The sequence below is a fragment of the Silene latifolia genome, chromosome 5 (assembly GCF_048544455.1).
Source record: "Silene latifolia isolate original U9 population chromosome 5, ASM4854445v1, whole genome shotgun sequence".
In the NCBI taxonomy this organism is placed as follows: Eukaryota; Viridiplantae; Streptophyta; class Magnoliopsida; order Caryophyllales; family Caryophyllaceae; genus Silene; species Silene latifolia.
This window is the reverse complement of record NC_133530.1, coordinates 84,140,792-84,163,826: the sequence shown is the minus strand read 5'-3', so window position 1 is coordinate 84,163,826 and position 23,035 is coordinate 84,140,792. Positions and strand designations below refer to the sequence as shown.

At 37.3% G+C, this 23,035-nt stretch overlaps 4 protein-coding genes, 1 long non-coding RNA gene and 1 pseudogene across 11 annotated transcripts; 4 read left to right on the top strand and 2 right to left on the bottom strand.

Moving 5' to 3' along the window:
- The first annotated feature begins 109 nt into the window (after window positions 1-109).
- On the top strand, window positions 110-466 carry LOC141655655 (uncharacterized). The gene has a single exon (XM_074462724.1). The coding sequence runs from the start codon at window positions 110-112 to the stop codon at window positions 464-466; it is 357 nt and encodes a 118-aa protein (XP_074318825.1).
- Window positions 467-3,974: 3,508 nt separating this feature from the next.
- Window positions 3,975-7,014, top strand: LOC141657686 (uncharacterized). The gene is made up of 2 exons (XR_012548837.1): window positions 3,975-4,063; window positions 6,278-7,014. It is a non-coding gene; the product is annotated as an uncharacterized LOC141657686 (long non-coding RNA).
- On the top strand, window positions 4,027-6,903 carry LOC141657685 (uncharacterized). Its single transcript, XM_074464993.1, has one exon. It carries the CDS (start codon window positions 4,127-4,129, stop codon window positions 5,975-5,977), a length of 1,851 nt encoding a protein of 616 aa, XP_074321094.1. The 5' UTR covers window positions 4,027-4,126; the 3' UTR covers window positions 5,978-6,903.
- Window positions 7,015-7,891: 877 nt separating the features above from the next.
- Window positions 7,892-12,356, bottom strand: LOC141657684 (transcription initiation factor TFIID subunit 9). 7 transcript variants are annotated; one of them, XM_074464991.1, is made up of 4 exons: window positions 12,089-12,356; window positions 10,363-10,641; window positions 9,655-9,956; window positions 7,892-8,419 (listed from the first exon to the last, which is right to left on the bottom strand). In XM_074464991.1, the coding sequence occupies exons 2-3, from the start codon at window positions 10,618-10,620 to the stop codon at window positions 9,690-9,692; spliced, it is 525 nt and encodes a 174-aa protein (XP_074321092.1). In that variant the 5' UTR covers window positions 10,621-10,641; window positions 12,089-12,356; the 3' UTR covers window positions 7,892-8,419; window positions 9,655-9,689. The 7 variants fall into 7 exon arrangements, with proteins under 7 accessions (XP_074321092.1, XP_074321093.1, XP_074321087.1 ...); XM_074464992.1 differs by having other exon boundaries at window positions 12,094-12,278; XM_074464986.1 differs by lacking the exon at window positions 7,892-8,419 and having other exon boundaries at window positions 9,415-9,956.
- On the top strand, window positions 8,257-9,103 carry LOC141655654 (nicotianamine synthase-like; annotated as a pseudogene).
- A 1,758-nt stretch (window positions 12,357-14,114) lies between the features above and the next one.
- Window positions 14,115-21,798, bottom strand: LOC141657683 (solute carrier family 40 member 3, chloroplastic). The gene is made up of 14 exons (XM_074464985.1): window positions 21,266-21,798; window positions 20,040-20,253; window positions 19,892-19,955; window positions 18,527-18,651; window positions 18,366-18,455; window positions 18,117-18,290; window positions 17,957-18,031; window positions 17,243-17,344; window positions 17,035-17,149; window positions 16,525-16,671; window positions 15,956-16,062; window positions 15,509-15,622; window positions 14,997-15,297; window positions 14,115-14,380 (listed from the first exon to the last, which is right to left on the bottom strand). Exons 1-13 carry the CDS (start codon window positions 21,427-21,429, stop codon window positions 15,004-15,006), a joined length of 1,785 nt encoding a protein of 594 aa, XP_074321086.1. The 5' UTR covers window positions 21,430-21,798; the 3' UTR covers window positions 14,115-14,380; window positions 14,997-15,003.
- Window positions 21,799-23,035: the final 1,237 nt, after the last annotated feature.

Here is a 23,035-nt window from a genome sequence, read left to right as displayed (position 1 = left end):
ACATTCAACTGTAAATAGTTAATCTCATATATTATTGCTCCATCCCTATGTTTTTCAATTGTGTATCGACACACAGTGTCTAATTATCCAACTCATATACTTGGACTACATGCCTCAGTGTCTCAAGGACTTCCTACGTTCCCAAAACTTTTTATTTGTTGGAGTCAACATTGCGGATTATACGAGTCCAGTGATGTCTGATCATCGTATGGTTTGGAATCTGAATGTTAAGGATCTTCAATCCCATTTGATTCAAAAAGATCCTCGTAAGTGCTTTATGTTAGGCGCATGGCCTAGTATTAAGAGGCTTGCTAACGAAATTGTCGGACTTGATGTAGGTGCGACCGATCATATTCGTACTGGCGGTTGGGAGGTCAGGGGTTTGAGTGATGACCAAATCATGTTTGCTTGTTTTGAAGCTTATGCTTCCTACGCAGTTGGTTGCAACTTTTTTCGAGGATCTTAAGTTTGTTGGATTTTAGTTACTCCATCCGTCCTAATCAATAGTTATATCTTTGTTGGATCGTAGTTAGCCATGTACTAGTTTGTTTTTATTCCGTGTTCTTTGTTATGAGTCGAAGGCGTGTTGTTTTGTGTTGAGCATCCGATTTTCCCTTTTACAAGTTTCTTATTGAGTGTTATAAGAGTTTTATGTGATTTTCGTGTTAAAACCTTTTCGATTATGCTTTTTTGCTATTATCATTAGTCTTTATTTTCTTCCCCTTGTTTGTGGACACAATATTTAAGAAAATGAATAAAATAGGAGTAAAAGGGTTGGGTGTGGTTTGATGATAGGAGAGAGATGAATAATTAGGAGTTAAATAATGAATTATGGGACCAAAACATTAAGGAAAGTAATAAAATATGAGTCAAAAAGTTGGGTGGGGTTTGGTGATAGGAGAGAGGAATGAATAAAATAAGTGAAGGTTTCCAAAATAAGAAAGGAGAAGAAAACCTGAATAATCCGTTTTAGAAAATAGGGAAGAAAATAGTGAATAAGGACTTTTAAGTTCTAACGTTCAGGTCTTGATCTTAAAATAACGGATTATTTCGGGTTGTCGGATCGAAATGTTCGGGTCTTGATCTTGGAAAACGGGTCAGTTCGGATTTTTGGATTGGGTCAGAATTTGTACAATCACTTAGCTATACTCTTCCAAACAAAAATGAGAATATGAAGAGAGATAAATAGTCAAAGATAATGACAAAAAAAACAAATTTTTAAAAATATTATAAAAAACAACGTAGAAAAACCCAAATAATTATTAAATATTGGTTGATAAATCCCCTATTTACTAAATGAATAGATGAACACACAAGTTTTCCCTCCAAAAAGCATCTTCTTAAATAAGGAAGTTATTGATAATTTAATTTTATTCACTAAATAAGGAATTTAATAATTATAATGTATTTCATTATATATTTATTTTCATTAAAATTAATCTCGTCAATATATATAATTTTCGCTAAATACTAAATTATAATATTTTAATTAAAGTATACACGATATAAAACTATAAACCATTAGCTTTGTGGTATAAAAAAAACTTTTTAAAAAAAAATACATTTAAACACATTAGAGCATCTCCAAACTCCAATAGTTTGGCTTAGGGATTTGCTTGCAATTTCATAAAATTGCAAGCTAATAGCTCAACCATTGGAGTTGGCCATGTAGACTAGCTTTGCCCAAAAAAATTTAAGCTAGTAGCTAGCTCCATGGAGCTACTTGCTTAAATGGACCCACAAATGTAATTTAACCAATAGGAAAATAGTAATCCTATTAATAAAGCTTTAATTTTTTTTTTGGAAATTTGGAAATTGAATAAATAAATAGAGGATTATATAAGTGGGTCGTTGGCTAAACCATTAGAGTAATTCAAGCTTAAAATGGTTGTAGTTTAAGAAAATGATGTGGCAAAGGTAAACTAGTGACAATCCATTCTAGCTTAAAATGGTTGTAACTTATTAGAGCATCCACAATGGTAAGCTAGTTGCTACTAGCTTACCTTTGTCGCATAAGATTTTCAAGCTAGAATATTTTTAAGCAACAAACTACTACAATGGTAAGCTACTAGCTTAGTGTTGTGGCTTAAATGCACCATATGTCAACTACCTTCCACAACACTTTTTTAATTAATACATTTACTTATTTTACCTAGAAAATAAAAATTTAAAATATTTAAGTATTGTTTTAATTGGTAGATTTTTCTTATAGACCCATTTTGATACGAGTGGGCTATGGGTCCTTTGTTTGTGTTATTCCGCTGCGTAAAATTGCATCATATGGTATCAGAGCCTCGGCTCTTGATGTCCTCACTTCAAGACGATCTAATGGGGGGGATTTTCAATCCTGGTTTAGCTCCTATTTTCGATATTTATCAAGATGAAGATACGTATACGAGTGGGGTTACGGGTCAATGAAGCAACGAGTACATTGAAAGTCGGAAATCAGTTTAATTATTCTCGAGAATAATTAAATGTATTTCGAGCTTTCATTGAACGTGTGAGCTTCATTCGATGGTACAAAAATCTTACTCGTAAAATAAAAACGATCTTCAATTCGGTTTTCGTAATTACGGCTTCATTAGTGGGTGCGTAGTATGACGTTCAGCTTATTTTATTTTTAGTTATTAGGATTATTTGGTAATTTATTTAGTAGTAGTAATTACCTAGTTTTAATATCCTTAATTAGCTAGTTGATTGCTAGCTTTTCAGTTGCTTGTAACGCCTATTAAGGCTAATTTCTTTGGCTATTTATAGCCATTATTTGCTAAGAAAATCACCAGAAAATGAATTAACAAGAAATCAGAATATTGTTTCAATTGTATCGTTTTAATAACGTTCGATTGTACTTTGAATTGACGCGTTCGATTCACCCTTGTTATTGTTTGACGTGTTTTCAAACTTTAACCCGATTCGTATTCAATAGGTCTTGAATACAATCACCCATTATCAAGCTATAGGTCTAGTTTGATAAATATCCGGTTACTCTTTATTATTTCCTCTGTCATTTCGCATCACATTTGAGCTACTAGCTCCATGGAGCTACTAGCTCAATTTAAGCTAGTACATGTAAAGTGCTCCAATGGTTAAGCAAGTAGTTTGAAATTTTTTTTATTTGCAAGCAAGTCCTTTTGCTTAACCATTGGAGATACTCTTACTAGCTTAATTGGACCCACTTAATATACTCTTCTATTTATTTATTTAATTTCCAAATTTCAAAAAAAAAAAAATTAAACTTTATTAATAGGATCACTATTTCCCTATTGCTCAAATTATACTTGTGGGTCCATTGAAGCAAGTAGCTCCATGAAGCTACTAGCTTAAATTTTTTTGGGCAAAGCTAATTTACATGGCCATTGGCCAACTCCATGGTTGAGCTACTAGCTTGCAATTTTATGAAATTGCAAGCAAGTCCATAAGCCAAACCATTGAAGATGCTCTTACTCAATTCACTCTGATTAATTTCCAGTTTTAATTTTTTTTTTTTGCTCGAAACAAAATACAACGGGAAAAATGAACAATTAATCAGATGCCATTATTATTTTAGACTCGACCGGAACAGAGAAGTATGAAAGAACTCATTAATATGGACCTCGACCTCTAGCAATACCAATAATGGCGCACAAAAGATTACCAAAAAGGAAAATAGATAACTATTACGAGTAATTGTTACACCCAAATGAAAATACATAACTATTAATTGTTACACCCAAATGAAAATACATAACTATTGACTGAAACAGAGAAGTACGAAAGAACACATGAATACAACATAATGATCATAACATTTTTGAACTCGAGCTTCAAATTTTTTAGACTCGAAGAACATCGAGCTCAGACGGAGCTCGAGTAATATATTTCGAGCCGAATCCGAGCCCACCGAGCTCGAGCTTAGATCGGCTCGTCTACATAGCAACAACATTTTAAAAATTAATTCCCTATAACGAGTATTCAACTACTCAACGCCTTATTTACCCACCACCGCCGCTACAAAATCAACTAATACATGATACAAATTCCGACGACGGCGATTCAAAATCACCGGAAAACCCAATAATCTCCGGTAATCTCTTCTTCTAATTCGAAATTCTAACTTATACCAATCATTTACAACACAAAATTCGAAATGAATGTTCTTCGAAATTCAAGAACACTTCATTTCAATACCCTAATCCCGTTTCAATCAATTGCATTTCTTAATTATGTTATTGTACCCTTTAATTCGTTTTGCACTGTAAATTCAACTCATGTTGGTCAAAACCCAGAAAAATCTTACTCAATTTCTGCCATTTCTGAGTTAATTGCTAAACAACATTGGAGAGAAATCAAGGGCATTTTGAAAGAAAAGCAAAACCCTAATGAAATTCTGAATGAATTGTTTGATTCTGAGGCTGACCCACTTGTTATTTTGAGTTATTTTAATTGGGTTTTGAGAAATTCTGGATTTAAATGTGATATTCATGTGTATTTTAAGCTGTTTCGTTTGTTATGTACTGGGAGGATGTTTGGGGAGGTTAGGAAATTGTTGAATGGGTTTGTGCAGAGTGGGAAGTTTTCGAATTCGGAGTTTTTTCATACGATCTCGTTGTATGGTGATCCATTTCGTGATAATTCGGTGCTTGTTGATATGTTGGTTCAAACTTATATGTGCAATAACAAGGTGGAGTTGGGTCTTGAGGCGGTGAGACGAGCTTGGGATTATGGATTTAGGTTATCGGTGTTGTCGTGTAATCCGCTGTTGAGTGCATTGGTTGATGAAGGGAAGGTGAAAGTTATGGAGGATGTGTTTAAGGGCATGATTAGGAGACGGGTTCGGCCTGATATTAAAACGTTTAATATAGTAATTAGCGGGTTTTGTAAAGCTGGTCAGTTGCAGAAGGCTAGTGATTTGTTGGAAGATATCAAAGCTTGGGGTTTAAGCCCTAATACGGTTACGTATAATACTCTCATTAGTGGGTATTGCAAGAAGGCTAAGGTTGGTAAGATGTATAAAGCTGATGCTTTGTTGAAAGAAATGGTGGCGATGAACATTTTGCCGAATGAGATCACCTTCAACACCATCATAGATGGTTTCTGTAAGGATCTAAACTTGTCGGATGCTATGAAAGTTTTTAAGGAAATGCAGAATCAAGGATTGAATCCTGGGGTTGTCACGTATAATACACTAATAAGGGGTTTTTGTAGTGAAGGGAAAATGGATGAAGCTTTGAATTTTCGAGATGATATGTTTCGTCTAGGCTTGAAGCCTAATGTTTTGACATATAATATCCTCATCAATGGATATTGTAAGAAGGGAATGGTCAAAGAAGCTAGAGAAATTCTGGAAGATGCAGGTAGAAATGGTTGGACTCCTACTGTCATTTCTTTCAGTACGTTGATAGATGCTTACTGTAAGGCAGGGATGATGGATGAAGCCGTTGCATTGCAGACGTTAATGGCGGAGTGGAATGTCTCACCTAGCGTTTCAACTTATAATTGTTTGATTGGTGGTTTTTATAGAAATGGTGATTTTCAAGCAGCCAATGATCTTCTAAACAAGATGAAACAGGTTGGGCTTAAAGCTGATGTAGTAACATATAATGTACAAATAGGTGGTTTATGCCATAAAGGCGACACTAGAAAAGCAGCGTGCCTATTGGATGAAATGTCCGAGATGGGTTTGAGGCCACACTGTGTCACCTACAATACCTTGATTGAGGGCTATTGTCGGGAAAAAAAGCTTAGGGCTGCTATGAATATGAGAACGAGAATGGAGAAAAATGGTTGGAGAGCAAATATTGTAACATACAATGTGTTGATAAAGGGTTGTTGCAGCGAAGGCAAAATGGAAGAAGCAAACAAGCTTCTTAATGAAATGTTAGAGAAAGGCTTAGTCCCTAACAGGATAACCTATGATATAATCAAGGACGAAATGATGGAGAAAGGATTTGTTCCTGATATCGACGGACATCTTTATAGTCAGTCTGCTGTGTCATAAATGGTGGTCAAATTCTTCTTTAGACAAGGATTTGGGACCAACCCATCTGACTACAAACTCACCTATTTTCCAGCTTTCCCCCCAAAATCCTGAAATGAAGTAACCTTACCGGGAGACTGTCTCGTAAGAGGATCGCTTGAAGTAGATTGATAAAAGAGGGTACAAAGAGCAAGAAAGTAGTTTCTGGGATATGTCGTCATGTTATTATTGCAGAATAATTTTATTGTCTTTGGTAGAAAGTCCGTCCTCACTGGTGAAAGAAGATTGATTCTGTCAACTGTTTTGGTTGAATGTCTGCAGGTAGTCCGTGTAGAGGACTGGCATTGAGATAGTTTTGTGGGTTGATGGTAAATTATCAACACAACTGCACTCTGCACAGGGAGCAACATATTAATCAGGAAACTAATACCAGGAATCTATGTCCGGGATTTGCCTATAAAACCAGGCTTTTGTCGGGGCTTTATTTGTGGTGTTGAAGAGAGGTTAGCGGAATGAATGGGCATAGGAACCATAGCCTGAAGGAAAGCTTGAAGCTCTATATCAACACTTTGATGGGACCATGACCAAACGAAGTCAAACGAGGCAATGTATAACCACGCTGGCCCATTTGCTAAACAAGCCACACGAAAAATAACCGAGCTGACCATATCCAGTCGTGGGGTGAAGCCATTTACTTTGGCCGGGCCATGACCAAGGTTTTGCTAGGGTGGACAGGGTTTAGACGGTGGTTGAGCAAAGAGAGCAAGAAAAAGATTATATCTCCAAAAAATGGAAAATTTTGATTTTAAGATTATATTTTGGATTATTTTAATTCGTCTTTGAAAATCCGAGTTATGGTTTAGCCTCTATAAACTACCCTGATTTTGATATGGCTCTAGACCTATCTTATTCTTAAGTTATTACCATCATATGGTAGTATTCGACAATTTTTTTTTTTCTTTTTCCTATGCATTCTGCTTTTGTCTTATTTTTACTATCAATTCGTCTTAACTTTAGACGGACTTGATTGATAATAATGAAAGAAGTTGACCTTGCACACACGCTTTAGTTTGCCTTAAACTTGCATTAGCAATTAGCCAGCTTCAAGCCACACCTTTTGTCATTGAAATCCCAAATCTCTCTGCTTCTATACTCTTCCCCATGTGCATGTGCAGTACGACTGAGTTGTTGTTGTTCATTAATTTCTTTTCTTTATCTTTTCGTTTTAGTATACATTATTTAAGGCGGTAGTGGCGTTGCGCGGTAGCGGTGGTGGGTGATTGTAAGGGGGAGAGGAGACGAGAAAGGCTATGGAGAATTGAGAGAAGAAGAAGGAGAAAGGAAGGAGAGGAAATGAGAGGGATAATATGTAAAATCGTACTAATGTATCGAGTAAAAAAACGTAATGCGAAAATCAACACCCTTAATATACACACAACGTAATAACGTAATTTTCAAACAACCCTCAAAACTACCTGGCATCTTTGCTAATTGATCCTCGATTGCCCTTGATTTCTTGTACTATGATTTACAAATTTATAGGCAACATAGACCATTGAGGATAGATTACATATTTGATGTATTACTTCAAACCAGTTCACATGTATTTTTTCAGAACATTTAAAAACTTTGGAGAGACGGTTGCTCACTAAATTATTGAGAGACCACGTCTTTTGTATTCTTTCGTACCACTTTTACTATTGACGGGGACTCAAATGTTTTTTTTTTTACAAATAATTAAAACACACATAAATAAAATAAATAAACAAATAACCGGAGCGGAGAAACTAATTGATATTGGAGTGTCTTAAAAAAAGTCTACGTCTCGTATGTGTGCTTTAGGGCTGTGACTTACGGCAACAGAAATAATAAAAATTGGAATAATTATGTAATGAATACCGTTACGAAAATTCTTATTGCAAACGACTAATTCCGTTTAAAACAAATAAAAAGGGATTTTGTAATTACTAATATTTTATACTCAAATGTAATTACAATGGTCCAGCTAGTATTACAGCTTATAATAACTTGTTTTCTAAAAGTGGTGAAATTTAACTGTAAAATAGACACAACATCGTCTTATTGTTTCAGATCAAAATGAAAGGAAGCCCTATTCCTACCATTAAATCCAGGACAGCAAGGCTGTTAGAGCCCAGGAGTTATTTGTTCGAACCCCACAAGTGGCTATAAATAAGCTTTTTGGTCGTCACAATTCCATGAAACAAGAACACATCTTCCAAATTTCGTTGCTTATAACAAATTCACTCTTATCATATCAAATAATAACCAATTCTATAAATATGGTGTCCCAAGAAGAGCTTTTTTTGACCCAAATCACTGAATTATACGACAAGATCTCGACTCTCGACAGTCTCGAACCATCCCAAGACGTCAACATTTTGCTCAACCAACTTGTGTCAGCTTGTTTGGTTCCTAATCCAATTGATATCACAAAATTAAGCCCTGAAATCCAAAAAATGAGATGCAATCTAATTAAGTTGTGGGGTGAATATGAACGTCGTTTTGAGAAACGATACTCGGCTATTTTAGCCGGCTACGAAAATCCGTTGGAACCATCTCGACATTCTTCCGTGTTACTCCAAGTACCTCAAACAAATTCTCTTGGAGTATAACATTTTAACCCAAAACTCGACACAAGTACCCAATCGAGTCGCCCTCGTAGGGTCCGGCCCACTTCCTGTTACAACAATACTTCTAGCCCTATATCACCTTCCAACGTCGAGGTTTGACAACTACGATATTGACCCATCTGCCAATGATATGGCAGTCCGTTTGGTGGAACGTGATCCGAGATTATCAAATCGGATGGAATTTCACACAAAAGATATCATGGATGTAGGAAAGGAAGAGCTTGAGGAATATGATGTTGTGTATTTAGCTGCCCTAGTTGGATTGGAGAAGGATGAGAAGATCAAGGCCATTCATCACCTTGCCAAGAATATGGCACCGGGGGCTGGCCTCGTGGTTCGAAGCGCCTAAGGCGCTCAGACCTTTTTGTACCCGGTTGTTGACCCAGATGACCTTTGCGGGTTTGAATTGCTCTCAACTTTTCATCCAACAGATGACCGGATCAACTCCGTAATGATGGCAAGGAAGACCGGTGGTGAGACCTCCCTAGATCATTGAAATGATCGAACTACCATACAAACTTATACACATCAAGGTCGTCTGCATACTCTTAAGAGATCAAACTACCATTTGAAGAGTTGGATCTCTTCATGTATTAGTCAAGCATTACATCTTTTCATTTATATATAACCTAACATTGTATTACTACAAATATGTAAATGTTCCATCAATGTAATTTATTCAATTAATTCACTCAATACTAAAACCGTATATTCTCATTCATCAAATTTTAATTAACAGATGAACCAAGCGACTTTTTGTTGGACGGAGTATTCTCGTTTGCTAATAAGGTCATTGGCTCAACTGAATAGAAGCAACTGTCTCATACAAGACCCACTAGAGTGATATTGCAACATAGGAATCAAAGCATTTGTATACATACAATTAAGAGATTTAATGTTGTGTTCTCATTTACTAATAAGGAAAATACGAGCTGGCCAAAGATATGCATCTTCAGAATCGATACATAAACGTAAGCTAGAAACAAGCATCTGGAAACGACAGCTAAGTAAACAAATATTGATAGATGCAAATGAAGTTTTTCTAACCTTCAAAGTTCAAACCCAAGAGAAAGATCCTGCGATCATTTAGTACGCTTAGCTCCAAGAGAGAAAGACACCTTTTCAGGTGTATTCTGCCGCAAGTCAACATTTGGTTCTTGAGATGAGCTAGGAACAGTAGAGTCGTCTTCGATTTCTTCTAATGCCTGGGTAGTCTGCTTTGCTGGTATTACTAGTTGGTAGTTGGGTGTAATCAAAGTGTCGTGTTCTGGTGGAAGAGGAATCCCAGGGGCACCAGCATTCTTCGGTAGTGGGATTTTGTTCCGGTTTCTAGCCAACTCCAATAAAACCTGTTTTATAAAAACTAAATCGGTTGATATTATCATGAAATTTCCAAATATGCATGAGAGTTCAACACTTGAGAAATTACAAGCGCGCAATCTCGGAATGAACGGGTAGGTGAAACGATGTTGTTCGATGGACACTGGACAACCTAGAGTCCTAATTCCTAAGGAGTTGCTATATTGTTCAAGCATCACAATTCACAACAAAAACCCGTACAAAAGTTAAAGCAAATCCTTTGGAAAAAAGAGCTATATAATGAAATGTAAAGCTGATATATAAAGTCCTTATCAAATTTCCGACAATTATCGATAGTTAAACCAGTATTCAAACTGTACGAAGGGCTCCTTTCATTTAACCATATCGCATTATCATTAGGTGTTAGGAATCGAAATAGAGCAACAACAAAGGTACCTCTCGAGGAGGCGGTTGTGAGAAGCTGAAACTGCCTTTAGATTGGATGGCAAGCTTAATATCGTCTGGTTCAATGATGTCTTTACTAGCATGTTCAGAGTAAACCTGAGCATCTGTCAAGACATCAACGACATAGCGGTACCAAAGCTCGAGAAACTGGTGCACAACACGCGGCTCATGCTCCTCAACGCCCATAGATTTTAACAATGATTTCACAATGTTTGCATCCCTCGGCAAATCTTCCTCTCCCTCCGCCATGGCTCTCTAGTCTCTATTAATCTGCTCAAGTATTGGACGAAATTCCATAATATGAGCACATGTTTCAAATTGCGGCTTAGACAAGGGTAGCTGATCCTGTGAAGACGACCACTTTTCAAATCCCACATATTACTCAATGACCTTGTGGCTCATTCGACACTCAAGAAAAATGTATGTTTGTAATCATCTAATACACTTTCGGTATTTCATCACGTTAACCTCATTTGATATTGGAAGAGTTTTGGAAAATGTGTCAATCGAGTCGAATAAAGGGACAAGGTAATATATCAAGCAAAACATAAAACAATTTATAAATGGAAAATCTACAATTGTGAAATAGCTCGAAGTAACATACTGATTGACGACGAAACCCAATAGCGGTAACATCAGAAGTAAGAGCTAATTGAAAGTCAATATAAGCATGGACTAAGTACAACACTCCCCAAATCAGCACAAACGTCGCCGTTTAGTTATGTCAGAGAACGGAAATTTCAAAAGGGAAAATTGGGGTTGCTTTTTTACCCAAAATGCAAATGGGCAACAAATTCATAGGTATGAGTAGAGGCGTCAATCGTCACTCAGGTCGGCTATGGGTTGGGTTAAGACATATTGGGTCAGGGGCGGACACATGATTTAAGGAAAAGGCGGGCACTTTAAGAAAAAAAATTACGAACAATCTTTATACATAAAAAATTTCAATGTCGTCATTACATATAATTGAGTTATATATTACAAAGAAAATATCTTTTAGATCATCTTGAGTTGTTCTGATGACAATGGAGAAGACGATGAAGTGGTTTTTTTATGACTTCCTTTCTCGACTCCAAAAATATGGAGTCAAAATCCTCTCCATTTCCTAAAAAGAAATGGAGAGGTCATTACCTATCAACGGTCCAGATTGTATCTGGTCAACATCGAACGGTTTATGATTTATGCATAAAAATAAAGGGTTAATGAGTATATATGAGATAATATTATTAAATGAGTTTGTGAGAGGAAATGGAGAGAAAAGAAATGGAGAGGATCCTTGTTGAAAAAGATGCTAGACTTGAGATTTTCATCGTCAATCTACCAACAAGGCAACAAACAATCTACAATACCCAAATACCCAAATTGCGGCAATACCCAAAATCATCAACAAGTCTACAACTAATTGCCAAAATACCCAAAATCTTGTACAATTACACAAACAGATAAATATTCCAAATTACAGAAATTAAATTCAAATATTATCACAACTAGACAAATTAAAGAAATTAATTGCTCAGAGGGGGATTTAGGGTTTGGGGAAAAAATGAGATAATTAAGTTAAATAAGCAATTAATCAATCCAAACAACTACAATTACACAAATAGACTAACAATTCCATAATAATAAGTCTAATAGAAGGTAAATAACTCAATAATCAGATTTATTTCAGAAAAAATCGAAGAACTTGAGATTTGGGGGAAAAAAATGAAAAAACCACCTTACTTGGAAAGTCGTGTGGCGTGACTGGCCGACTGGTGCCGCTGTCGAGTATGCGATAGCCGTGTGATATCGCCGGCGATCAGGGCGGCTGCCGCCGTGTGGTCAGAGGTGTCAACCGTGCGTTTGTGTTTACTGTGTGTGGTTTTGGAGAGAGTGTAGGTGGCGCGTTTATGTTTTCTAAACTTTCTATTTTCCAAATTTTTAACCTTTTTTTATTTATTTTTATTTCTCAAGTATGGGCACGTGCTTACCTATGCACACACCCAAAACAATCGGGTCATTTCAAATTCGGGTTTTATTGGCTTAAAATACTTAACCGGGATGAGTGAGTGGGTTTTGAGTTTGGTCACTCGCGGATCGAGTTACTCAGGCAAATGATTGTAACGTTTAAGTTTGAGTTTGACTCGGGTTATTCAATAGGCTTGGTTAGGGATGTCAGCGGGGCGGGTACAAGTGGGTACCGCCCCGCACCCGCCCCAGTTGGGGCGGGGATGGGTAGAGCTTTAGCGGGTGGTGGGGCGGGTGCGGGTACGAAAATTGTACCCGACATGGGTCATGGAGCGGGGATGGATTTTGTATCTTACCCACCTAATACCCGCCTACCCGCCAATCATTAAAAAAACTAGTAGGATTATGATAATTTTATAAATCTTATTTAGTTATAATTAAGATATAATGTTAATAATAACAACTATTTTATAAAGTTTTTTACCAACTTATTTGGTGAAAAAATAAAATTATAAAGATAAATTTTAAAAAATAGAAATTAATAATGATTAAACAAACTTTTACGAAAAAATTTATAGAATAAAATTATGGTGTAACGGGTTAATGGGTAAGCGGGGCGGGTACGGTTTTATATTTCCACCCGTTGGGGCGGGTACGGTTTTGGAAACTTGTACCCGCCACGGGTGGTGGGGCGGGGATGGGTACGAGTTTTTCTTGATGGGTACGGGTACGGGGAGCCTATATCCACCACCGCCCCTCCCCAATGACATCCCTAGGCTTGGTAATATCAATCCAAATGCTTGATTGGGTGGGTCTAGGGATGGCAACAGAATCCAGATCCTGCCCAGATCCTGGGATCCAGATCCTATGGACCGGATATGGATCACAATACTTGAGATCCAGTGGATAAGGATATGGATATGGATCGTATGGTCGAGATCCAGATCCTACCCTTAGATCCATTTTTATTTCATTTTCTTAAACAATAAGTTAAGTTAAACAAATAGCAAAACTATATGCTTTGTCTTTTAATGTTTTTTCATAAATCAAAGCATGGTTTTTCTCTGATTAACATTTTTCGGTTAATAAAAGATACTTTTTTAGTGTTATTGTAATTTCATAAGACTTTATTTTTATGTTTTAGAATTTTAGTTTTATTATTTGTATCTAATAGATAAAAATAGTATCTTACGTCGCAGTAAAATCCAAAAATTAATATTTTTATATTTTAAGAGAGAGTTTTCTTTTATTATCAAAAGGATATGGATATATCCTGATCCAGTCCAGATCCTGCGGATCCGGATATGGATATAGAAATTTCAGATCCTGTAAATATGGACCGGATCTGGATCTTATAGGATCCTATCCAGATCCTATCCATTGCCATCCCTAGGTGGGTCGCTTTTAATAAGATGTAGTCATTTTTTTTTCCTTTTTTTTTTCCTTTTTCTTTCTAAAATTTTAGGTTAGAGGTCTAGAGGGAGTCGTCTAATTAGGCATCGTAATGTATATTTTTTTCCCATTATTTATTGCTTGGATTTTGACGTAGTTTTTGCTAATTTATCGTTGTGGCTCGCCCTTTTTTTTCTCCTCTTTTCGTTACTAATTTACCAACAAATTCAACAATCTTATTCTGACCCAACCCGTAGTAATTTTTCTCCTTTTTCCGCCACTAATTTACCCGACCTGTATTCTGACCCGACCTGTGACAGGTCTAAAGAAGAGTGAAGCTTTGACAGAATAAGGTAAACCCCATCTTGTTCTTTGCATTATAGATCATCACGAATTGCATAAACTTGAAAGCAACATGAACCTCAACTAAAACATGGAAAAATTACAACGGTAAGATACAAAATCATCCCTATTTCCCTAAAAAAAAAAAAAAAAAACTCATCTTAAGTTCATTTACAAAGGTAACGATGACGACTTCACATAGTTACCTTCCTATATACTCCATATAGTGAAGGACCGATAATAACTCTCACCGGTACTATGTAAATTTCCATCTCTTCAAATCATGTACAAATGAAGTATACAAAGGCAGGTTATGTGCATCTATATTCTGCAAGGAGAAAATCAACAACAACAAAAAATTTACTATTATATCCGAAAAGGCAGACAGCATTGTTTTTCGGACGCTAACAACAATCACTTTCGACTCTGCCAGCACCGAAAATGAGAACAACCACAAGTACGAACGCTATTTTAGGCAGGGTGCCCAGTGAGACTGAGCTGGGAAGCGATTTTTTAACAGGGCATGGTGGTCCCCTTAGTTGGCCATGAGGAACAGTATTAAGCCAAGACCAACACAACCATTTCCATAAATATATTCGAGTATGCTCAAAACTACTTCTCTCAAAAAAAAAAAAGGAAAAAAAAAAACAAACTCAGACACTCGCTAGTGGCTATATCGAGGAGCAAAGGCTAATCCCGGATACGTTGCAAGTGTCTGGCGTACCAAAGTGGCAAACACGGCTAGTTTTTGTGAAAGTTTTCAGGATTTTAACCAAAAAGGAAGTGTCGAAGTGTTGTATCAACACATGACATGCAGACATGCAGTCAAAGAGTCGACGTAAAATGACACATGTGCATACTTGAAGAGTAGCATCGCCCATCATCGACCAAGTAAAGCAATAAATTATGAACTAGAAGAAGATAAATTTGGAAAGGTTACTCACGCCTAAATCAATATCTACGGTCGAAAGAGAAGAGTTTCTTCTGGTCATCAGTGGGATTCACCAGCCATAGGCAGAAGACATATGCTGCTGCGATCACAGAGAGGAGAGACAACACAGCCAAATATCCAAAAAGAGAAACATCATTAGCAATTATTGCTACACCCAACATGACAAATTCCGCCAAACTGGCAACAGAAACCTCTGTTGTCCCAATAAGATTAGCTTTGGATGATGGGATTCCCGTTTGAAGAATCTGCTGGCCAATCACATCATATGACATGTGTCCTAGTCTCGACAACACCTGAATATTGAATCAGGAAAGCAGTTTACCAAGCCATTACAACAGTAAAGACTGGAGTGTCCCAATAAGTTATTAGCCCTATAATTAAATGACGAATATATAGGTTTTGAGTTGGTCTCATACAAGACCCACTGTTGGAGTATAAAGGAGAAGACCCGTGTTTCAGTCGATTCAAATTTAAAGGTCGATAAAGTTGGCAACGAATTCTTACAATTAGGGAAAGAAAGAATAGGATAGGCGTCTGCTGAGAAAACTGCCCACTCCAGTAAACACCGACAGCAAGTGCAAGAAGCGATGCCTGGAAAATCAATCCAGCGGCCCCAGCCTGAAACAAAGATAACAGTCAGAAGTCAATCTTGCAATTGATGAAAATAAACAAGAAAAATATTCCCTTCATCCCAATTTATTGTCCGCATTTGACTTTGATGATCAGCCATGCTCTACTTTTGAAGTTTAAATTCTCCTTTAATGAAGTAGACACAAAATTTCTCATGTTTGATTTTTCAAAACAACTATATTGACATTATCATTTCCAAAAAGTAACTACATTAAAATATCTCGGTTAAAGCGGATCTCATTTGATCGCCAAAGTCAAATGAGGACAATCATATCTTGGATGGAGGCTTGGATGGAGCAACTGAGAGAAGTAGAGAGAGACCTTTAGAATACCAAGTCGTCTGACTAGTTCAGCAGATATAAATGTTGCTGCAACACCCATGAAAGCACATAATCCACTAAATGAGCCGATGATGGAAGAACTAAGACCTGTCACACAGACACAGTAGCCAGTCAAAATTTTGACACGTAAAAAGATTTGATTTTCGCCAGATGAGACGATGAAGTAGCATCTTTATCAGGCAGCTTTATGTTCTTTTGTCTACAGCTAATGCTAAAGTCCAACAACCATACATCAACAGTAGTATTTACACAACATTAGGAGGTCTAGTGTTAAGCACATTAATTAAATCCTTCTTTTCTTTCTAGTATGCGCATTCTCTGTTAGGCATGAGGTACTACTGCAAATTAGTGCCATAATGCTTAATAGAAATTTAATTAGTGACACATGAGCTAGCTCACAACCAGAGTGCCAAACCTGCCAATATCAAAACTGCCTTTACATGAAAAAAAAATGACAACCAAAAAGAAATCGAGTGAAAGCTTCAAATACGTGAGAACATAGCATGAAAGTTCTTTGTAAGGTAGTAAATATCTGGAGCTTAAACATACCATGTTGTGTTAAAAATGCAGTCATCAAGCCACCAGGGGTGAGAACAATGTTGAAGTACAGAAGTACATAGGCTATGCTAGCAGGAAGAACAGGCTGCTGCAGGTACTCAGTCCACCCATGTTTGATGGCATCAATACCAGCATCCACTGAGTAGCATAGAGAAACAATATGTCACATCGAAACATTTCCACAAGATACGGAGTTTTAAGTTCCTCCATGCCAATTATATTGTCTTCATTTGACTTGACATCAAACAATGTCAATTTTGAATTTTTGATAGATTTCTTCACAATGTACAATGAGTACCACCTTTTAAACTGAGAACATGAAACAATTTTGATAAAGCAGGACATATTTACATTGTAGCTTTACATATACTTGGGGTAACTAACGCTTAAAGTTGACAACGGTTGACCACTAAAGTCAAATGGGGACAATATAAATACGATGAAGGTCAATATAAATACGATGAAGGTAGTTTTAATTAGATCAAAAGGAGCAAAATATACCTAAATTATCACTGTCAGCCTCAAGTAATTGAGAAGTCTCAGAACAGGCTTGTGAACATTTAGTGCGGTCAAGGACCCCAGTGGAAAGTTTGTTGGATAACCATGTAAGAGCAACCTAAATAGATAGATATGCAACGAGAGGTAGGGATCAGCAGCTGTTATCAGACAGCAGAACTATAATTAGGTGCGTAAAGGCAGGAGCACAGACCACGACTGGCAAAGCCCAGATCATCAAACCAGCAGCGAGTTTTAAGCAGGTCACAGGGTCATATCTAGACAAAAGAATACCAAACAGCGATGCTCCGGCAATCTGCAAGCATAAATAAAGTTGTAGTTTTCTGTTTTAACGGTTGTACCGTAGTATAGCCTATGGTACTTAGACTTGACTGCGGGTGTCAGATGCGACATTGTATCAAAGTGGCAAACACGGCTATTTTGTGCAATAGCTTCATGTTGTAGCTTAAAATGAAGTGGCCAAGTGTCGCGTCAGAAAGTTAGTTTGCCGAACACGTGTCACTCGGGCGAAGGGAAGTGCTAAAAGTAACATAGGTCATAGAGTACCGCAAAACGTGAAAATGAACACAACTGCACAACTAATTGCAGATAACAGCTGTACTGTACAAGTTGTACTAAAACTGTCTAAACAACATTTTTAAAGCAAAATGGCTTACTAAAGTGGCTCCGCTTCTTTCTCTTGTGAAGTAGCAGTCCTTCGATGCAGTTCTCGACGCAATTTTCATCTTGGGTCATCCGGAAACAGCCTCTTTGTGTTTCTAACACAAGGGTAAGGCTGCGTACATCCGACCCCCCCTTACCCGGCAATTTGCGGGAGCCATTGAGGCACTGGGGTAATGTTGTTGTTGTTGTTGAAACGGACAGACACCATGCGAAATTACGAATAACAAAGATGATAACTATATACCTCACACAGAAGATCGATTCGATTAATAACCGCATTTGCTTGAGCAAGGGCAATAGGCCGATTGGTCCCAGCAAGCTACATGTTACAGAATGCCTAAATTAGAAATTTCTCTACACTTTGAATAGAAAAGATAAAGGATACAAGTATATAGAAGAATTACCAGTACAAGCCAATCACGTTCCATGGCAACGCCCAAAGCTAAACCACATAGGCGTTCAATTGCTCCTCCTAATACAAGAACAATAAACCAAGGACGGAGGATAGATGACCCAGAAGTAAATGGGACTCTATAAGCATGAATTATCATTGCCACGGATATCAACTGAGCACCTGCCTGTCTTGTAAGAGTTAATGGTTAACAATGTTGAAAAGAAAGAAACTAGCAATATCTATAGAAACAGAGATATACCTGAATACAAGTCAAACAATTATATGCATGCACTCTGGGCAGACGGTCCATGAGTTTCCCAACCAAAGGGCCCCAAAGTATCATAGCAAGCTGTTAAAAATTGAAAACACTTAATACCAAATCAATCAGAAAGGCGCAAGCTTAATCTATTCTCCTCCTACCTTAGTGAAGAACCCCATGACTGCAACAGGAAGAAGGCTTGGGTGAATCATTGCAATAGCCGCAGGACAAGCAAAATTCCATAGTTGTTCCACAAAATTCCCGGCTAAGCAATTAGCATATAAAGCTGAAAGTGTGTGTCAAGAGTTAGTGACCATTTTCATCCTTTCACTCAAAATTTGAAGTCATTACAATTATAAGATGTTGAATGAAAACAAAAAGAGAAGTCCCCACAGTCCCTTCCGATACTATGATATACACTTAAACCCCAATGTCTCTAATAAGCGGACAAGAAGAAGAGCCAGCTTCAGATGCAGACGATCTTACCCCAAGATTCGCGAGGATGTCGGCAATTGAACCTTTATTTGGTTGACAAATCAAATCTACTACCAAAAACGTAGATAGAAGTTTGCCATGTCAAGTTACCCTATTATGAGTAGAGGTGGCAATTTTTTTTTTTTTGCATGATGTTATCCCAAGGGTTGATTGATCAGAAAGTCAGCTTAGCCATTGGTTTATAAATTAACACTTGTCAGACACTTCCCCTTCCTACTAGAGATCCATCAAACTTGATTACACCATGAATCTAGTTTAGGAGCATAACTCTACAGAATGTTTAGATTAGACTTTAAAAGCAGAAACAGTGTTTAGATTATAAACCGTAAACAGACATTCAGCTAGTATATTTGGCAAGCAGGCAGATTGTTATTGCTAGTGGATTTAATGGAGGTTCTCTGAACAAGCTTGCCTTCAGCCTTTGATTCCGTTAGCTACTGATCATCTGAGCTTTCAGGGCCTCTAGTCAACTTAAAAGCTGCTTTAAATTCAAGTAACTCTATGGTAGCAGTCGATGTCATGAAGAAAATTTTGTATGCGTTCTGTTGAACTATCTCTCATTCAGACAATGCCTTCAGCCCTATATTGGTTCACAAGAAGTCCAGAACTTGCAAACTTTTGTTCTTAGGAAGTGCTCAACGTTTTTAACAAGCATGAGTTAATCACAAGTCAAAACACTTGACATAGGCAGTGTAATACGTCAGTCACCCCAAAATTTATTAATTACTCTCTACATCCCATTTACATTGTCCCATTTCCTTTTGGTCTATCCCAAAATAATCGGCCCTTTTCTATATCTAGCGAAATAAAAAAGAAAACTTTCCACACAATCCCTCTTTAGTACTCCATAACATAGTCCCTCTATCCGATTGATTCTTCTAGCGAGGAGAAACTGGTAAGGGTCATGTGGAATTTCTATATGTACATTCTTTTAAGTCAAGGGGTATAAATGATAAATTTCAATTCTTAATTACGACCTCAAGTTAAACGGAATACAAGGAGAATAGTAAAAGGGTGAAAAGGATACTCACCATACAATCCGGCAGGATGGGCTGGAGTGGCAGCAAGAGTATTCTGCTCCTCCTCTGTCAAAACCTAAGAAAGTAGCTTGCACCATAAAGAATGGGAATAAAAAGTAAATAGACATTATACAAAATAATATCTAGGTTGAAAGCTTACAGGCAATGCAGTTAAAACATTATCTACATAACTTCTTTCACTCAACATATGCAGAGGTTCAGCCTCGAGAATTTCAGGATTGAGATGAACAACTGAAGTAGGGCAACTTGTATCAGAACATGAGAAGTTCTCCAAAGCATCTTCATTAGAAGAAATCTCTTCGAGTTTCAAATCTATATCGATCATTGAACAGCTGACACAGAAACCATCCAATCTGCAGCCAAGAGAGGATCATCCAGGTTGATCCACTTATTATAAGATAAATTAAAATTTGGAATGTAAGGTTTAAACAATGTCGCTTAAGCCTTATATAAATGTTCAGCAATAAGAGCATATGAGACTTCAAGCAAAAGGGGAGACAAGGATCCATGCAGCAAATGATGCCAACCCCAGGCTCAGTAAATTCATCAAATTTGTAGTTAACAACCCGGTCACATATGCCAATAGCAAAACCTCAATGGCTAAAGTAGCTCAGTCAAACTACTTGTCCACCAACATCATCTAGCTCCCATTGAGATACTCATTTGAAATTAAATAATGGCAAACTGCAATCCAGGTTCCTAAATAACACTCATAAATTTCAGACACCAAATTTGTATGAACTTTATAGGTATCATATCACTTACTAGTACCCTCCGTATATCACACAAGCAGATCATCTGAGTGTCTGAACTCCCAAAGTTTCAACCTTAGCATTACCATTTCTATTTTAACCTACCATAGTAATTCTTACAACCAAGCTTTCTTCACCTCTTCTTCTACTAACCATAGGGAAATCACAATTCAAAAATGTGCATATGCCCACTATGCTCACTAAAAATGTATACAAAGCCAGCGCATTTTCCGAGCCCTGCAACTTATGTTTCACTTGATAACCCAAAATACAGATAGAAACTACCACAATTATAGTCAAAAAACTAACACTAGCTCTTTTATCCTAAAATTTGCGATCTCTCCACAAACAAAGACATGAAAATTCCGCGACCACAACATTACCCCAGTGCCTCAAGGGTTAAAGGGCTCCCACAGACGGCAAGGTAAAGGGTTCGATGTACGATGTACACAACCTTAACCTATGTAATGCCACTAATCGAACACATTAACCACCAAATACATTAATTCAGTCACCATTAAAATGTAATGCCACTAATTAAACACAAAAACACACAATTTCATCAAAAAAAATCAAAAACCCGCAAACCAAACTGCGATTCAAGAACAATCACCTGAGGTGAGAGTGAGACCCACTCAACCATCGTCGAGAATCAAAACGACGTCGTAATTGAGGCCGAGGCAATGGCGGAAAAGAATACCGGTGAGAGAAATAATGGCGGGGAGGAGTAAAAGAAAGTGGTAATAACTGAGCAAACATAGCTCCACCACCCGCCATTGTCGAATAATACCTTTTTCTACTTGAAGCTTTCCTCTTTCTTTCTTCTTCAAGTACCCTAACAAGAAATTCTCGCCTCTGTAATGCTTAACCATGCAGACCCAAAAACTAGAATACCCAGTTCAAAAATCTAATCAATACCCAGAATTCCTCCCTAAAAAATAATTCTGGGTTCTCAATTTTGAGAATTTTTAGTGAGAAAGTTGAGGGCTTTTTTGTTTGTTTAGTTATGTGGATAAAATACAGTTGTAGAATACTGTTGTTTTTTGGGTGTTTGGTGGTGTGTACTTGAAAGAGAGGAGAAAGTAGTAGTGGTTTTAAATAGGTTTACAAAAATGTAGGGAATGTGTAATTGTGTATGTGAAGGGTGAATCTAAATTGTGATACAAATTTCTTATCTTGAATTATAATTGACGCAACTTTAAAGAGTTGACATGGCATCATATGAATCACTAGTTCACTAGTCACTAGCCTCACTCCTTGTGTTTTGGCCTTCTAGGGGGCTTATAAGTTGGATGTGGGGTGGGAGAATTATGAGACATCGATAGGATGAGTTGGTGATTTTCAAAGGTTGTTAGAATATAAAACGAATCAAAGAACTTCAACCATCAGCTTAAGCTTTTGGTTGAGATGGTTTTGGACGTGAGTATCAGGCGCAGTGGCCAAAAGGTCGCGGGTTGAATCCCACCCCTCTATTCTAATCGGATAATCGTAAGCAGTAGGGAATCGCTTTGCACCACACTTCAAGCCCAAAAATAAAAAAGGGCCTTCGTGTGAGGGGGGGTGTTAGAATATAAAACGAATCAAGGAACTTCTTGGTTGAGATGGTTTCTTGACAAAGGTGGATGTGGCCATATGGGTCAGGCTGGGTCACGTCATAGGGATTCGGCCGGTTGGAAGGGTCGAGGTTTTGTCGGGTGCACATTGACTTGGCCCCTAAACCGGTCATAGAACGGCTGGATCGGCCTGCTCTATTTACCAGTTTTAGCGATTGGGTGACTCGAATTAGTTATATGATCAGTCGAGAATGTTTTGGTCATTTACGTAATTATAGACTTGGATTGGCCAACTCTATTTGAAGAGGATCGTGGTTTACTTTTTTTTTTGTTTTTGTTTTTGTTTGAGACCGAATATTGGGTTTATCGTGGTTTACCTTATTAATAAATGGTACTCCTATAAAATCTCGTAAACATAGTATATACTCCCTCCTATTCAGCCTATACTTCCCCTTTCATTATAATACTCCTCACATACTTCGTATATTAGAGAAAGGGGAACTATAGGCTGAATAGGATTGAGTATAAAGAGTATTTCTACACAATGAACAACATCGAGGAATCAAATGGTATCATAGTGAAATTTTGAATGTATGCGTGCTTAAAATACAGGGGCGGCTATGGGCCGGTTCAGGCTGAGCCCAGGAACCGGGCCTCCAAAATTTGGGCCCAAAAAAGAGAAACTTGGTAAGTTTTTTTTTTTTTAAAAAAAAAAAAAAAAAAAAAACTAAAATCTCTTCCTACTTCAAGACTTCAGACGTTTATAATAGGAATATTTATAATAGTTGGGCCTCAACCATCACCTTAAGGTTTTGGTTGAGTTGGTTCAT

Excerpts from the sequence above, each read along its gene's own strand:
- LOC141655655 (XM_074462724.1), top strand. The coding sequence starts at position 110 with ATGCCTCAGTGTCTCAAGGACTTCCTACGTTCCCAAAACTTTTTATTT.
- LOC141657685 (XM_074464993.1), top strand. The coding sequence starts at position 4,127 with ATGAATGTTCTTCGAAATTCAAGAACACTTCATTTCAATACCCTAATC.
- LOC141657684 (XM_074464991.1), bottom strand. The coding sequence starts at position 10,620 with ATGGCGGAGGGAGAGGAAGATTTGCCGAGGGATGCAAACATTGTGAAA. Across the intron at positions 9,957-10,362 it reads CACAACCGCCTCCTCGAGAG|GTTTTATTGGAGTTGGCTAG; the intron begins GTACCTTTGTTG and ends TTTATAAAACAG.
- LOC141657683 (XM_074464985.1), bottom strand. The coding sequence starts at position 21,429 with ATGGCGGGTGGTGGAGCTATGTTTGCTCAGTTATTACCACTTTCTTTT. Across the intron at positions 16,672-17,034 it reads GGCTGACAGTGATAATTTAG|TGGATGCTGGTATTGATGCC; the intron begins GTATATTTTGCT and ends TATGCTACTCAG. Across the intron at positions 15,298-15,508 it reads TATTCTTTCTTTCCCTAATT|GTGTTGTCGAGACTAGGACA; the intron begins GTAAGAATTCGT and ends TTCAATATTCAG.